The sequence below is a fragment of the Bufo bufo genome, chromosome 8 (assembly GCF_905171765.1).
Source record: "Bufo bufo chromosome 8, aBufBuf1.1, whole genome shotgun sequence".
Classification (NCBI taxonomy): domain Eukaryota; kingdom Metazoa; phylum Chordata; class Amphibia; order Anura; family Bufonidae; genus Bufo; species Bufo bufo.
This window is the reverse complement of record NC_053396.1, coordinates 187,718,707-187,736,935: the sequence shown is the minus strand read 5'-3', so window position 1 is coordinate 187,736,935 and position 18,229 is coordinate 187,718,707. Positions and strand designations below refer to the sequence as shown.

At 44.5% G+C, this 18,229-nt stretch overlaps 1 protein-coding gene across 1 annotated transcript in view; it reads left to right on the top strand.

The window, feature by feature from the left end:
• The window catches only part of LOC121009422 (cytochrome P450 2G1-like), a 65,269-nt gene extending 51,960 nt beyond the window's left edge, over nt 1-13,309 (top strand). Inside the window, exons 7-9 of the mRNA XM_040442532.1 lie at nt 8,966-9,153; nt 12,162-12,303; nt 13,095-13,309. Coding sequence (XP_040298466.1) covers nt 8,966-9,153; nt 12,162-12,303; nt 13,095-13,276 — 512 coding nt within the window. The 3' untranslated portion in view covers nt 13,277-13,309. The remainder of the gene's footprint in view (nt 1-8,965; nt 9,154-12,161; nt 12,304-13,094) is intronic.
• Nucleotides 13,310-18,229: the final 4,920 nt, after the last annotated feature.

The following is an 18,229-nucleotide window of genomic DNA, read 5'->3' as shown; positions in this document are numbered from 1 at the left end:
TTTTTGCTATGGGGCCCATGCATTTCTAGCTACGCCCCTGGCGGCGGGTCTCACGGGATCACGCGCTGCAGGACGGGATAGCGCACCGAAGTGACTGAACTCATGCCTGCGCAGCCCACAAGTAGCAGAACAATTACAAGAGGGGTGGGGAATAGCCAAATTAAAAAATATTTTGAACCAAAAGGTGTGCTTTTGGTGGGTTTTGAACTAATGGTGGTCTGTGGATGGCACTGTTGTGGGGGCTCTGTGGATGGCACTGTTGTGGGGGCTCTGTGGATGGCACTGTTGTGGGGGCTCTGTGGATGGCACTGTTGTGGGGGCTCTGTGGATGGCACTGTTGTGGGGGCTCTGTGGATGGCACTGTTGTGGGGGCTATGTGGATGGCACTGTTGTGGGGGCTCTGTGGATGGCACTGTGGGTGACACATATATAGCACCTTATGCTATATATGTGTCATCCACAGATACCCCCATAACAGTGTCCTGTGAGTGAATGACCCCCAATACAGGGTCTGGGGGCCAGCATCTGGTGTTGTAATGGCAGCGGGGCCCGGTGCTGTCACTGTATTCTATCGCACCGGGCCCCGCTCACTGTAATACAAATTTTCATATGTGAACAAGAACAAGAGAAATCCTCTGCGATCCTCTCCCTCTCTGTACTCACAAACTCAGTAGCAGGCAGGCCGGGCGGCAGCGCAACTCACTGACGTCACGCGCCTGCTCCTCCCACTTTATCAATGAAGCAGGCGGAGCAGGCGCGTGACGTCAGTGAGTTACGCTGCCGCCCGGCCTGCCAGGCTGTTACTGAGTTTGTGAGTACGGAGAGGGAGAGGATCGCAGAGGATTTCTCTTCTTGTTCACATATGAAACTTAGTATTACAGTGAGCGGGGCCCGGTGCGATAGAATACAGTGACTGCACCGGGCCCCGCTGCCATTACCACCATTACCAGGCCAGCATAACATTCGAAATCGGGGCGCTGGGCATAACACATTATGCTATTCTGCGGCGGGCCCCCATCCCGGCCGGGCCCTCGGACCATGTCCGAAGTGCCCAACCAGTCAGTCCGCCCCTGGGGAAGGGGATTATAAATTTAGTACTCCATGGAAGTGTGGTACTCCCTGAAGCAACCGTCAATACAGAGGCCTGGATGATCGGGGCACGTGTCACACTGAGTGGTGGTGTCCTTCCGTTACCCCCTCCTGTTACACATGCTGCACTTTTTTTGGGACCGTCCCTTCTTTCCAGTATGGGGGAACCACACCTGGAAAGTGTTGGCCAGGGACGATCCGGGCGCCTCCAATTCCCGAGGTACTCCGGCCTGCTCTTTCCCGGTCAGAAAAGATCAGGTCCTTGAGGACTGCCTCATAGAACTGAAGGAATTTCCCTGTGCTGCCAGCGCTCCGTGACAGCACAAAAGACTTGTACAAGGCAACCTGCACCAAGTAGACCGCAACTTCTTTGTACCATGCTCGGGTTTTGCGCATGGCGTTTAGGGTTGCCACCTTTTCTTCAAGCCAAACCTGAACATAAGGGAGGGAGGGCCCCCTTCCAGGCCCCACCCATGTCCTGCCTCCAACCACGCCCATGTCCCACCTCCAGCCACACCCATGTCCCGCCTCCACCCCTGGTCGCTGTCGCACCACGATCGTTACGCCCCTGATCCCGTCACTACAGAAATACAGCGCCTCATACCTCTTACATCCAGTGACGTCTCCTTTGATGTAGATGTTCTCTTTCCTCATCTTCTCCTTTCAAACCTTCAGACCAGACACCATTTTTCAGCCATTTCTCGTCTCTGCAGTTTGACAATAAAAATCTTAGTTTACTACTTTTCCATCATCCTCCCATCTTCTGGACAAATCATCCTACTACCCCCAATACTGTGCCGCTGTGCTCCCCAATACTATACTGCAGAAACAGATAAACCCCCTGATAATAGTAGTACCACACAGAGCCCCCCATATAAAATACCCCTTCTTTGTGGCCTCAGTAGAAGCCCCCAAATAATGTGCCAATAAGAAGTGCCCCCCATAGATGCCCCCATGTGTCAGTAAGAAGTGCCTCTTTTCTCCCGCCCAATATGTGCCAGTATAAGGTGCCTCTTCCCCCCTTCCCTTATATGTGCCAGTATCAAGTGCCTCATTTCCCCCCCCAATATGTGCCAGTATAAAGTGCCTCTTCCCCCCCCTTCCCTTATATGTGCCAGTATCAAGTGCCTCATCTATCCCCCCCAATATGTGCCAGTATAAGGTGCCTCTTTCCCTCCCTCCCCCCCCATATGTGGCAGTTTCAAGTGCCTCATTCTCCCCCCCAATATGTGCCAGTATGAGGTGCCTCTTTCCCCCCCTTCCCCATATGTGGCAGTTTCAAGTGCCTCATTCCCCCCCCCAATATGTGGCAGTATAAGGTGCCTCTTTCCACCCCTTCCCCTATATGTGCCAATTTCAAGTGCCTCTTTTCTCCTCCACCCCCAAATATGTGCCAGTATAAGGTGCCTCTCCCCCCCCCCCTTCCCCCATATGTGCCAGTTTCAAGTGCCTCATTTCTCCTCCTCCCCAATATGTGCCAGTATAAGGTGCCTCTTTCCACCCCTTCCCCCATATGTGCCAATTTCAGGTGCCTCTCTTCTCTAAAAAAAAACAAAAAAAAACTTTTACTTACCTCTTCCCGGCCTGTGTACCGTGCTGTATGGCTCAGGCGGCGTAATGACATCATCGCGCCGCCTGCACCAGCCTCTGATAGGCTGCAGGCACAAGGCCCGCAGCCTATCAGAGGAACAGGGGAGGGAGACGCCTCTCCCTCCCCTGCCGCAGCACAGCCGTCTCTATCGCTGTCCTGAGGACGGCGATACAGATGACTATGGAGATGAGCGCTTCCACAATGGAAGCGCTCATCTCCCTGTGCCCAGCCACCGCCGCCATCATTCACAGCTGATCCTGTGCCTGGGTCTGACAAAGGCTTGTACCCGGGCACAGGATTGCAAACCCGGACTGTCCGGGTCATTCCCGTATGGGTGGCAACCCTATTCTGAGCAATGCTCTATAACACCCCCTGTGATCTGCACACACACCCCTCCCCCCATTGACTGACAGGGCTAGACACCAGGCTGACGTCACAGCACCACGGGGATACCGCACATGCAGCCGTCAGCGCTGACCGCGGCAGGGCAAGGGTTAATGAGCAGGCATCAGTGTTTTCACCGATGCCGGTGCATACAGCAGGGGTCCAACTGTTAGTGCCTACCGGACCCCTGCAGCTGATCGGGCGGGAGTAGCTCCTGTGGCCGCCCGATCAGAGCGCTGTACCTGTATGGCGCTGGGATTTGTGACCGTGTTTCCAGCGACATACATGTACAGCGCTGGTATCCTATGGGATAATGACATATTATTTATTATAGTATATGCTATTAAAGAAAAAAACATATGTCTTTCTGGGGACTTCAACCTGTAAAGCCATTAATGTAACCTCCAAGCTATAACATTACCACATGGTTTTTCTATACTTAGAAGCTATCACATAGTACTGCCATCTGTATGATCATATATCGTGTCTGTGGATAAACCAGTAATATGTATATCAGCTTTCTGAGCAGATCTCAGTGTGGTGAAGCTATAGCACACTGTGTGTATAATACACATATATACAGTAGATATGTAAAATCCAGGATACAGCTCTGTATACAGGGCCCCCTTTACTATAGTGCTGCCCATGTACTCTTAATAAAATAAAAAAGGACTACTTACATCACACACCATTTGAATTTGTCTCTGATCTAAAGCTCAATAAAATATAAAATATTAATTTTATTAAAAGCCTGAAAGGAGTTTTGAACCCATGAACACTGCATGCAAAGCAAGTGTCTTACCACTGAGCTATAGCTCTAGACCAGGGATCAGCAACCTCCGGCACTCCAGATGTTCTGAAACTACAACTCCCAGAATGCTCTATTAACTTCCATGTGAGTTGTCAGAGCAGCCGACCATGTTTGCATGCTGGGAGTTGTAGTTTCACAGCAGCGGGAGTGCCGAAGGTTGCTGATCCCTGCTCTAGACACTAAAGGTGGTGATTTTTTTGATCTATGAGATGTAGTATAGCAAAAAACAGTAAACCAAAGATCCCTTGCGACACTGACAAATGAAGGACGTGAGATATCATCGTCACACATCAGCGTCACACATCATTTAAATTTGCCTCTTATCTAGGGCATAATAAAATATAAACACTTGTTAGAGGCTGAAATGGGTTTTGAACTCAGAAAGCCTAGACATGGGACAACAGCATTACCACTGAGCTACAAGCTTGCCTTGGATGAGCTTGTGATTTTTGTTCATCTATGTGATGTAGCATACAAAACCACAGTAAAACTAAAATGTTTTGTGACACTGAGAAGTGAAGGATGTGAGATATCAGCGTCACACATCATTTAAATTTGCCTCTTATCTAGGGCATAATAAAATGTAAATATTTTTTTGAGGCTGAAAGGGGCTTTGAACTCAGAAAGCCTGGACATGGGGCAACAGCATTACTGAGCTACCAGCTTACCTTGTATGAGCTTGGGCTTTTTGTTCATCTATGTGATGTAGCATTCAAAACCACAGTAAACCTAAAATCCTTTGTTTCCTTCCTTACCACTGAGCTATCAGCTATGCGCTCATAACACTGTAATGTGTTAGCTTACAGCATTTTAGACACAGAGCTATAAGCTCAGCAATAGACATACTTTGGTTGTGTGATTTAGCATACAAATACATAATATATGATCGCACACTACATCCAGCACTCTGCCCTCCATGCTGGATGAGACATTGGTTTATATTTTGGCCAAAGCATAGTAAGCCACTCACCGCGTCAAGGTCGTCTCATGAGTGGTCCCTAACTCTTGTTCCTACCTGTTCATAGGCCATGACAGCCACATAAAATCCAGGGAATGCAGGTCAGCATGCAAGCCAAGTACACTTTGCTTGTAACCCCGTCCGGTGCCATTACAGCTTTCATCGGATCCAGGGATGCAAGTACCAACATGCATGCTGAACCCACCATATACTTCTCCTGGAGCCAGATGGCTAATGGTAGGTTCTATACAAGCAGACTCAGTTTTATACTGACTTTAAAACCAGCCTCAAGGACAGATTAACTGGTCAGGTGTGCAATGACTCCAAGGAGATCGCCACGCCTCCTCACTTGGCTTGCATGCTGACCTGCATTCCCTGGATTTTATGTGGCTGTCATGGCCTATGAACAGGTAGGAACAAGAGTTAGGGACCACTCATGAGACGACCTTGACGCGGTGAGTGGCTTACTATGCTTTGGCCAAAATATAAACCAATGTCTCATCCAGCATGGAGGGCAGAGTGCTGGATGTAGTGTGCGATCACATTTGCATTATCCGTTTGTATATGTATTTCGCCATAGTGATGTGCACCTACAGGCAGGTTGTGCTGACCCAACCCCTTATTTTTTTCTTTGAAATACATAATATATATCTATAACTCATTCTCACTTTGACCCTGACCTATGAAGAGCATAAGTCAAACTCAGATATGAGAGTCAGGTGTCAGGGTCAGGTGTCAGGGTCAGGTGTCAGTGTCAGGTATCAGGGTCAGGTATCAGGGTCAGGTGTCAGGGTCAGGTGTCAGGGTCAGGTATCAGGGTCAGGGTCAGGTGTCAGGGTCAGGTATCAGGGTCAGGGTCAGGTATCGGTGTCAGGGTCAGGTGTCAGGGTCAGGTATCAGGGTCAGGGTCAGGGTCAGGTGTCAGGGTCAGGGTCAGGTGTCAGGGTCAGGTGTCAGGTGTCAGGGTCAGGTGTCAGAGTCAGGGTCAGGTGTCAGGTGTCAGAGTCAGGTATCAGGGTCAGGTGTCACATTGGCATTATTTTGATACTTGACTATGATATCTGACCATGTCCTAAAATGAACACTGTACGGTGCTTATCTGTGATAGGTTATAGAGAAAGGGAATTTAGTCTAGATAGGTAATTGGTAGTGAGAGTAGCTTGTAAGCTTTCTGTTTGCTGTTTAGATCATTCTGTGTCTATGCAAAATCTCATTACCACTGTTGTTGATTTATGTACACCTGTTCATACCATTCCTGTCATTGACCCATTGTGCCTCTGGTGTGGAGATACTGTACTGTTATTCACATTTTCCAGCAGTTTCATTTTGTTCCTTAATAAAGCCGGTTTTTGCTTCAGTCTCCTTGTCCGCTGTACTGTACTTGAATCCTGCCTTGCGGTCTCTTCCTCCCCTGACCGTTACAGTTTGCTGTGAAATGTTGTGAAGTTTTGAAAAAAAACTTTGTTGCCCATAGCAACTAATCACAGTGCAGATTTAATTTAATTTTGTATTGTGCTCTGAAATCAGTTGCTATCTACAATAAAGACAGTTTTACTTTTAGACAGTTTCATAAATCTGTTCTATAAAGGGAAAAATAGTACACAGTGCTCCATGCCTGGATTGATAAGTCTCTCCCTACATATGTGCAGTAAGCCAATGGTTTGTGGTTAAATATGTTATTTTTCCTGTATACCGTATTGCTAATTTCTTTCCTGAAGAATAAATATAGGGATAACTATTGCTCCATACAACAGTAGTTAGGCAGGGCTACACCACCCGTCCAATCTAAAGGGGGCTGAAGCCAACCAGTCTGATTTGGAGACAGCATCAGACACACCTCTAATGAAGCAAAGGTAACTTATTCTGAAAGATTTAGCAACTATTACAAGGAGTTGATAGAAATACAAGACCGTAAAGGTATTGCACACATATTGGCTATGGACTCTGCTGCAATTTGGTTTGGACAGAGATGTCAGGCTCCTTTCTATAATGAAAGAGACAGAGTGGACATTTGTTAAAGAATTGCACCCCACAGGGGGGGGTAGAATTACAGTTAGAGAAAATTACCTCTTTTTGGAGTAAAGAGAAATTACATATTGGAAAAGTGACTCATATAGAGTCTGCACTGTCAGCCTCTTATTTGCAGCCTAAACAACTGTAAGAAACAGTTCTATGCAACGTTAATAAGAATGATGCCTACTTCTAAACAACACATGTATTTGCACCTTCAGTAAAGGATTGTTGTTTGTTACACCAAACCGTCATTTACAAAAATTGGTGCACTACAATAGTAAATGCAATTGACAATATATGGCTAAACCCTCACACTGATATTAAAATGAGACTTTTGCCAATATATTCTTATATCAAGAACATACCAGAGCCTGCGCACCCTGTCAAGGTATCTCAAAGTGGCACGGGACCTAGCGCTAGTTCATGTGGTCCGCTGCGTGCATCCTCTATTGTATTAATTTTTGCTGGGAATTGCTGTTAGCAACGGACCACATGTGCAGGTTTTGCTCCCCCGGTTAGAAATGTGCAACAGCATACGGGGTTTTGAGCATTTTCTGCCTTTTAAGACCACTTTATTCTGTTTGTACATGCACGAGTGGAGGTGTAGCAACTCTAGGTTTGAATGTGCCTTGATTTTGATCTATGGGTAACATTCAGGTGCACCTGTGCGGCCTGCGTCACATGAGAGGTGGGACTTACAGCCTCCTTCCTCCTCCCATTGTATATGTGATTTCACGCTGGAGGTAACTGGGAGTTGTTTGCTGTGTGTGGGACCTTATGCCCCTGTAATTGCCCATACGGCACAGGTAGGTTAGCGTTAGGTCCCGTGCCACTTTGAGATAGCTTGACGGGGTGCGCAGACTCCGGTATGTTCTTGATATAAGAATATATTGGCGAAAGTCTTATTTTAATATTAGTGTGAGGGTTTAGCCATAAATTGTCAATTGCATATACTATTGTAGTGCACCATTTTTTGTAAATTTCTGTTTTATATAGTCAATCACATCCACACATTTGGCTATCCTGTGTAGGATGTCTTTGTGGTACATGTGGTCCGCTGCCAGCATCCTCCATTGTATGCATTTTTGCTGGGGATTGCTGTTAGCAACAGACCACATGTGCAGGTTTTGCTCCCGCGGTTAGAAATGCGCAACAGCATATGGGGTTTTGAGCATTTTCTGCCTTTTAAGACCACTTTATTCTGTTATTCTGTTTACACCAAACCGTCCTCGTTATTGTGGACAGACAAAAGTTTATTTTCATTTACCTTACACCCAAACACTCACCAACACCAAGAGTATCTCAAACCCACCATCAGGCAGGTATTTAACACATTGGTGGCCAGTGCGGCCGGACCCCCCTCCCTCCCTTCACTGTGGGTGCTTGGAACAGGGAGAGCTGTAGAAGGATCATCCTTGTGAGTACTACTACCATGATCCTCACTGCAGCTAGCACTCCGATCCTCTCCACCTCACACCTCTCCTGCGAGCAGGGCTGGTGGAAGAAATACAGGGGACTCTTCTGCACATTCCTAGACTCTACTCCATGTTCCTCCTCCTCTTTAAAACTATGAGGCAGACTGGAATTTCATAGTGGAAAATCTGTTGTAGCAAAATGCTCCAAAGTTATTAAGTGGACAGACCTCTAGCTCAATTTTGCGCACCTTCAGCTGTCCATACTTCTGAAAATCAAATCTACACCAGGTATTGGCATCAGTAGGGAAATAGCAAAAATTTTTATTTATATTTGGCATAAATTATAGTGAATGAGTTGGCCTGTGGAAGGCCACACCTCTTCTGCAATTGACTAACTGCTTTTTCTTACCACTTTTGAAAAGTGGCGAGAAGTGGATAAAGTCACAAACTATTGCGCAAAAATTGCATGTTTCATAATTGTTCCTTTTTACCCCATAAAAGTGGCATAAAACATTGATAAATCTGTTTTATTTTTGAAACACCGCACTGTTTCACAGTAGAACATAGCTCTCTGTAACAAGGTTGGTGGTTTGGGCAGCATGAAACTGATGCCAGGTGAATGCAAAATTGTTTAATGTATTATATTCTATTGGCTTGTGAATCATGCAGATCAGTGCTAATCCCATTTTTCCTTTTTTCTCCAGCGAAAGTGCATAAGGAAATTGATCAAGTCATTGGCCGAATTCGCAGTCCATCAATCAAAGACAGGAACCATATGCCTTACACAGACGCAGTAATGCATGAACTGCAAAGATTCACAGATCTCATACCAATGGGTTTACCAAGGAAAACTACAAAGGAAGTCGAGTTTAATGGGTACACATTACCAAAGGTACACATAGAGAATCCACAGAGAATCCAATCAGCCAACAATTTGCCAAATCCGAGTCATAAATTAATTTTAAATTAATAACTGAAAACTGGTAAAAAATGTTTGCACTTTTTTGCTATTTTTGGAAGTGCCGTAGCAGTGAATGGAGAAAGCCACGTATGCGCAGTATCTTCTCCATTCACGATGGGGACTTGTATGAGAGGTAGAATCTACTTCTACCAGACATTTATGATTGTATGTGTAAATTAAATTAGATGGAGCGAAATATAGAAGTGTTCAAATGGATTCCAGAGAGATAAAATATGGAAAGTACAATCCCATCAGTAAATGCGGCACAAAAAACATCCGCAATTAAATAGATATACATAACTCCCAGCACAAAAGGCCACAAACCAGTAGGCAAATAAGAGGAGTATAAAAACATAGAAAAAGTCTGCAAGTTGCATACCCAACACGTTTCGCCAGTAGCTGTGTCAGGGGAATGATACATAGAGGGATCGATGCATCTATATACACCCACAAATCAATAATTACCTCAATTGAAAGTCACACCATGCAGCAAACTGTGTGTTAGGAGAGATCACACAAGATGACGTCCCAAATCTCACAAGAACACGGATGCTCCAAGTAAATGTAGACGTCACAAATCTCACGAGAAGACGGATGCTCCAGGTAAGGCCTCATGCACACGACCTTTTTTTTGGCGGTCCGCAAAACGGATTTGAGTTAGATCGTGAAACTCAGATCCGACAGTATATTCTAACACAGAGGCGTTCCCATGGTGATGGGGACGCTTCAGGTTAGAATATACTAAAAGAACTGTGTACATGACTGCCCCCTGCTGCCTGGAAGGTGCTGGCCACCAATGAGTTAAATACAGGGGAGGGAGGGGGGGCCGCACTGGCCACCAATGTGCTAAATACAAAGGAGGGAGGGAGGGCCGGCCGCACTGGCCACCAATGTGATAAATACAAGGGAGGGAGGGGGGGCCGGCTGCACTGGCCACCAATGTGTTAAATACAAGGGAGGGAGGGGGGGCCTGCCGCACTGGCCGCCAATGAGTTAAATACAGGGGAGGGAGGGTGGGTCTGCCCTCTGGCAGTCATGTGCACAGTTCTTTTAGTATATTCTAACCTGAAGCGTCCCCATCACCATGGGAACGCCTCTGTGTTGGAATATACTGTCGGATCTGAGTTTTCACGTAATGAAAAATCTGATCTAAAAAGCTTTTATGCAGACGGATCAGCGGATCCGTCTGTGTGAAAGTAGCCTACGGACAAGGATGACGGACGCGGATGGAAATCTTGTGTGCATCCGTGTTTTTTCACGGACCCATTGACTTGAATAGGACCGTGAACCGTTGTCCGTCAAAAAAATAGCACAGGTCATATTTTTTTGACGGACAGGAAACACGGATCACGGATGCGGCTGCAAAAGGGTGCATTTTTCGATTTTTCCACGGACCCATTGAAAGTCAATGGGTCCGCGAAAAAAAATGGAAAACGGAACAACGGCCGCGGATGCACACAACGGTCGTGTGCATGAGGCCTAAGTATAAGCATCTGGCAACACCCAAGTACCGTAGTTATAAACCAATTAAAGTCCTGCGAGATCCAAGAACCAAGGAGATAACATTATATCACAGAAACACCTTACATAAGATACATAAGGGCGATGTCAAACCATGACATAATGTAAGGGAGATGGGGTCTCCAAATATATTAAAAAACACGAAAGTTAAATAAGCATATACAGATGCATCATAGCGTGTAATCAATATAAGTATTATATGACACTAAAAAAGGGGGTATCGGATGGAACCAACAGTAGGTCGAAGCTATATATGAAGTTCCCATAAATATAAAGGTCGAACCAGATCCCGATGAGATGGCATATGCTTCAGAGGAATGGTACAAAACTACTATACACATTAAGACCCTTAGGGGACAACCCAATTTGTACATCCATTTAGTTTCTTTCTGTGCTAATTGCCATTTCCAATCCCCTTAAGGAGGTCACCTGCGCAGGCCTCTTCATAACGTCGGCAGATCCTCTGTAAGTTCTGAATGTAAGACAGCTTGGAAGCTGTCTTACTTTTAGAACTGGAAGAGGATCTGCTGAAGTTATGAAGAGGCCTGCGCTGGTCTTAATAAATGTGCCCCTTAATTCAGAAATGTGGTATAAAAGGTAGGGGGAGGCACACCATTAATAAAGGATGGGTGAACTTGCCCAAAATCATTTCCCCAAAAATCCATCACCAGGGATCACCTTCCATGCCTGGTCATTGCAGCTATGGAAGCATGTCATCGTTGTTCAGTCAGGTGACCTCATCTTCACAAGGATTCTTCAAGGACGACGTCTCCCACACCACCAGCCATTACATCTGTAAGTAGAAGAACATCTATCACAGAACTATAAAACAAAATTTTAAATATGGGTAGGTGGACGTTAACGGTCACCCTGGCTGGGAGCGGTGCAAGAGGAAGAGATTGGGCTAAACTACATATAGTGACATCTTAGACGTGTTCCCAGCCAGAGAGAGCTCCTCCTACACACAAACTTAATCCTTCCTTTCTGGAACAGACTTCAAAAAGCTCTGAGGCTTGTATGGGAACTGAACAGCCCTTTAACTCCATAGCTATGCTTCTTTTTTACTTCAGTCTTATGTTGGCATGCAATGCACCAAGACTATTGAGAGGCACATGTATCCTAATAATATTGCAGCTTCTCAGGTGGCCCATGCTCCAGAAAATGAAATCTCCACCAACAAAGAGCTGCCGTAGACTTCTGTTCACACTCTGAAAAGTGTCGAGCGTGGTAAAAAAAAGGGGGAAAAGTCACAAAGCTGGAGAAAAGTAAAATATTTAATACATTTCCCTCTATGCATGTCCTACATCCATATTGTTAAAATTGTCATCTGTGTGTGTTTGCTTAGTAAATCTCACAAAAAAGGGTTGCACTTTGCAAGAACATACAAAATGGAAATGTGAAAAGTCTTTTTTTTTCAGGATATGGATGTTTTCCCACTATTAACCACTGTGCTCAAAGATCCTACTTGTTTCAAGTACCCAAAAGAATTCAACCCAGAAAATTTCCTCAATGAGAAAGAGGAATTTCAGAAAAATGTTGCCTTCATGCCTCTGGCTACAGGTACAGTAGATAAACCCATATATAGTCTATATATACTATGTACAGATTACAAAGTTCTTCGAAATTCAATTTGGTTGCTTCGCAGAATTTTACAAAAAAATTTGCTTTGTGACAAAGTAATTTCTTTGTAAGTAGTGTGTGCAATGACAGGGAACAGCGATTGTGCTGCTCCCCATCATTGTACCCCTCAGATGCCGCATTCATAGCTGATTGCCACATCTGATAGTAATAACAGAGTTTTAAGTTTAAAAATAAGAATAAAAAAATCATACTTACTTCATCCATTTACTCACGACTGGCCGGCCGCTGCCATCTTAATTGAAGATCTGGCGCAAATTCTCACATGGCCTGTGATGATGTCATTACGCAAGTGGTGGTTCTGTCTTGGTACAGGTTACAGTTAGCAGATCTTCTCAGATGCAGGTTATGTGGCTTTATAACAAAAAAATTCCCTAATACCTGGTTGTAATCCATGGTCACACTACAGCCTCCTCCTCACACTTCAGTCACTGTGGGGCTCATGCTGCCACTCGGACAATGTGGAATGCGACCGATCAGACTTAGAGTCTGTAGATCCGGCTGCCGACACCCACTCGGTCTCTTCCCAGACTGAAGCCACTAACAGAACCTAGTAATAAAATGGGTACTTACCCGACTAAATATCGTTAGGTCACCCAATTGGCCCAACTGGGAAGAAAACAACCTTTTGCTCAATTACTAATTATAGAAAAAATATCATATAATATATTAATATTGACTACTGAAATATTAAATTTTTTTACTTTTCGTAGGAAAGAGGATTTGTCTTGGAGAGGCCCTGGTACGGGTGGAGCTATTCCTATTCCTTATCACCATACTGCAAAATTTTGATCTGAAATCCCCAATACCTGTAGAAGATCTTGACATTAATCCAAATACATCTGGATTAGGAAACATTCCTAAACCTTACAAGATTGCTTTTATTCCGCGTTAATGGCACATTGTACTTTTGACGTCTGTTGCTTTTTTAAAAATGTTTTTGCATGTATAACCTGTATTTTGGAATAGCTTAGAATAAGTTTAGGCTGTAGTTATAAGTAGAGATGAGCGAATTAAAAGAAAATTTGGCTGGTTCGCCAAATTTTTTGAAAAAATTTGGTTCGATACGTATTTATTTGTGGCTGCAGAGAGCCTTTATAGTTGTGTAGAACACTGTGCCTTGCAGTAACACGCATAGGGAGTCTGCTGTGGTAGTGAAACAATACTGTGAGTCAGTATGACATGTAGATGACAGGCGTCGCTCTTAGAATCACTGCACACTTCACTTATTTGAGCAGTTACGAGGCAAAAACTGACGAAATAACTCAAATGTGAACTCTTGTTTGAGCCTTACAGGTCAATGTTAGCATCAGGTATAAAGAACCGTGCACAGGTCCAAGATCCTACTATAGCGTGAAAGAGCGCACTTCTTTTACACTTTTACACCATTCCACTGATTCCACATAGATTTCTACAGAACCTGTTCTATTAAACGCTTATACAAGTAGAGCCCCCCCCGACAGAGTGGAGTGGGTGTCAGCAGTAAGTTTGTGTTGCCGTCACTGATTATTTTGACCTTCCTCTGATCCATCAGAACAATAACCCCAAAAAAAACGGATCCTGTTTGTGGAGCATCGGCCTTCACTCGGTTAGCATTTGGTCAGTAATCCATCAGTAAAGCCGAAAAAAAACAGGAGTGGATCCAAAACAGACATGACACGTGAATGGAATATTTGCATGTCTTCTATGTTTTGTACCCAGTCCTGCTTTTGGCTACTAAATCATAAGCCAATTCTGATGCAAAATAGCGACCATGTCATGCAGACCTTACAGCTGTTACATAGACCGGATTCACCCAATCTGATGCCACACTACTGGCCAGGCAGACTAGCTTTTCCAGGGCAAATTCTTCCAGTTGGGGCAACAAATCCAGTTTGGCTGCCCAGTAGTCCAGCAAATCTTCAATGTGGGGTGGCAGGGTGCTGTCCAAGTATGCCACCACCTGCTGGTTCAGGTCTTGCTTCAGGTCTAGCTGCTGTTGGTGAGTAGTTTCTTCACTAGGTGGGTGAAGAAAACTGCTCATCAGCAACTCTAGACTCAAGTTGCTGCTGGTGGAGATGAAACTGCTCCTACCCCCCCACCCTCCCACAGCAGCCATGACAGAGGTACGTGAGCGCAGAGGGCCCCCGGTCAGACCTGCGAGAGGATGGATGATGGTGCAGATAGGCAGCGGCCAACTGACTACATAGGATATCTCTATAGTAGTTCAGTTTGTCCACCCTCTCAGCGTGTGTAAAAAATGCCCCCATTTTGGACCGGTAGCGAGGGTCCAACAAGGTGGAGAGCCAGAAATCATCCCTCTGCCGAATGCTGACAATTCGACTGTTACTACACAAGCAAGTGAGCATGCATCGGGCCATTTGTGCAGGTCACTTGGAGGGACTCCCTGTGGCAGGCGCAGCACTATGAAGTGCCTTTTGCGCTGTGGCATTAGAAGAATTTTGATGTCTCTTACTTATAGTCTAACCAGACTGTCTATTACTCTGTAATTCCTCTACTGCCGTTCTATGGAAACAGTAGGCTTAAAGAGCACACCAAATGCTTCAAATAACTTCTTTATTAACTTAAACTTTTCATCACATATAACACTGACGCCTCCGCAGCAGATAGTCCATGTAAAAAAAAAGTGTTGAAAAGATATCACAAAATGGCGGGATAATTAATATGGTGGTTCAACTGTTCAATCTTGTCATTCAACATAAAATGGTGGATATATTTCTCTCTTCAGTGTCTGTACTGTCACTTTAAGTTATTTAAGCACTTTATGATCTCTCTGAGAGGTACTGTATATCTAAAATTTGACTGATAGTTCTACTGATCTGTATGTAATTTGTATGGATTGCTATTTGTATGCTATTTGTAGTTTGCAATTGGTGGAACTGTAAGTAAACACATATATACAGTCATGGACGTAAATGTTGGCACCCTTCAAATTTTTCAAGAAAATGAAGTATTTCTCACAGAAAAGTATTGCAGTAACACATGTTTTGCTATACACATGTTTATTCCCTTTGTGTGTATTGGAACAAAACCAAAAAAGGGAGGAAAAAAAGCAAATTGGACAAAATGTCACACCAAACTCCAAAAATGGGCTGGACAAAATTATTGGCACCCTTAACTTAATATTTGGTTGCACACCCTTTGGAAAAAATAGCTGAAATCAGTCGCTTCCTATAACCATCAATAAGCTTCTGACACCTCTCAACCGGAATTTTGGACCACTCTTCCTTAGCAAACTGCTCCAGGTCTCTCTTATTGGAAGGGCGCCTTTTCCAAACAGAAATTTTAAGATCTCTCCACAGGTGTTGGATTTAGATCTGGACTCATTGCTGGCCACTTCAGAACTCTCCAGCGCTTTATTGCCATCCATTTCTGGGTGCTTATTGACGTATGTTTGGGGTCATTGTCCTGCTGGAAGACCCTAGATCTCGGACGCAAACCCAGATTTCTGACACTGGGCTCTACAGTGCGACCCAAATTCTGTTGGTAATCCTCAGATTTCATGATGCCTTGCACACATTCAAGGCACCCAGTGCCAGAGGCAGCAAAACAACCCCAAAACATCAATGAACCTCCACCATATTTCACTGTAGGTACTGTGTTCTTTTCTTTGTAGGCCTCATTCTGTATTCGATAAACAGTAGAATGATGTGCTTTACCAAAAAGCTCTATCTTGGTCTCATCTGTCCACAAGACGTTTTCCCAGAAGTATTTTGGCTTACTCAAGTTCATTTTTGCAAAATGTAGTCTTGCTTTTTTATGTCCTCCTGGGTCTCCTGCCATAGCGTTTCACTTCATTTAAATGTCGACAGATAGTTTGCGCTGACACTGATGCTCCCTGAGCCTGCAGGACAGCTTGAATATCTTTGGAACTTGTTTGGGGCTACTTATCCACCATCCGGACTATCCTGCGTTGACACCCTTCATAAATTTTTCTCTTCCGTCCACGCCCAGGGAGATTAGCTACAGTGTCATGGGTTGCAAACTTCTTGATAATGTTGCGTACTGTGGACAAAGGCAAATCTAGATCTCTGGAGATGGACTTGTAACCTTGAGATTATATTTTTCCACAATTTTGGTTCTCAAGTCCTCAGACAGTTCTCTTCTCCTCTTTCTGTTTTCCATGCTTAATGTGGCGCACACAGACACACAATGCAAAGACTAAGTGAACTTCTCTCCTTTTTATCTGCTTTTATGTGTGATTTTTATATTGCAAAGAAAAAATGTGGGGGATTCAGTCAGCACAACCCTGTATGCAGGTGCACATCGCTATGGCAAAATATATAAACAAACGCAAAATACAAATGCAATAGCACTTTGCAGAGTGCTATTGCATTTGTATTTTGAGTTTGATTTTTATATTGCCGACACCTTTTACTTGCCCAAGGTGAGTTTAAAGGAGCATCACATGCTTGAAACAATCTTATTTATCCACAATTTTGAAAGGGTGCCAATAATTTTGTCCAGCCCATTTTTGGAGTTTGGTGTGACATTTTTTCCTCCCTTTAAATAAAAAAACATGTGTTACTGCAATACTTTTCTGTGAGAAATACTTAATTTTCTTGAAAATTATAAGGGGTGCCAACATTTATGGCCATGACTGTATCTAGTTCAGTATACAGTTCTAAACACAATAATAACAATATGAACATTATATAACTGTTTTAAATACCTATTTTGGCCTCTGTTCCCATAAAACTCAGCTCTCAGTGGAATGAATGTCTCTTCAGCTCCTGTCTCTGGTGAATAATGATTCTAGCAGCAGGAGCTGGGGGAATTCCCAGACAGGCTGTGTGTGAGGCTGGCTGTGATTGGTGAAAACTCTTGCTGTGTGAGAAGCTGGCTGTGATTGGTTTAGACTTCTGCCCAGCAACAACAGATTAACACTATACTTACTGTTGTTTCTGCTGTGTCACTGAGCTTACTTTTCAGCTTCTGAGCTTTACAAAATGAATCTTAAAGGCATATTATCTTTTTCTGCTTCTGTGAACACAAAATTTAACAGTAATATGACATCCAAAACATGATGTCACAGTAAACAACTCTGCTTCTGTCTTTAACACATAAACATAGGAACTGTATTTAGGCTATTGGCAGGTCTAGCTGTATACACATATAAGCTATACTAGCAACCTAGGACAGGTCTTACCTGGCCAGCTACAATCCCTGCCTCCATCTCCACTGCATACTGCCACGGTGTGTCTGAGTCCTCTGCCTCATCTTCCTCATTGCCCTGTAGCTCCTCTAGCTGTTCCTGTTCCTCCTCTCCTGTAATCTGTGTAGAAAAACCACCCATTTTGCTACACATTGCTTGTGCTCCAATGTCCTCCTTCTCCTCCTCCAGTTCAGCTCCCACAGGGCTCATGTGGCCGTTAGATCTAGGCGCCACGTCTCCAGTCCCCTGACCAGCCAGATTTACCAGCATCTGTTCCAGGACATGAATCAGTGAAATGACGTTGTTCATCCCGTAGTCCTGGCGAATGACAAATAACGTGGCCTCCTCAAAGGGCCTGAGCAAACGGCAGGTGTCACGCATGAGCTGCCACTGGCTTACATCGAAGTTACACAGGGGAGTATTCCTGTCCGCTTGGATCATTCAGAAAACGTTTATGGCCTTTCTCTGTTCATATAGTCGGTCCAACATATGGAGGGGGGAATTCCAATGGGTGGAAATGTTGCATATCAGCCTATCTTGGGGGGTGCCCTTCTGCTGCTGCAGCTCAAGGAGTGTATTCTTTGCAGTGGACGAGTGACTGAAGTGCATGCAAAGTTTCCTGGCCATTTTTAGGATGTCTTGCAGATGGGTGGAAGACTTAAGGAACCGCTTGACAACCAGGTTGAACACGTG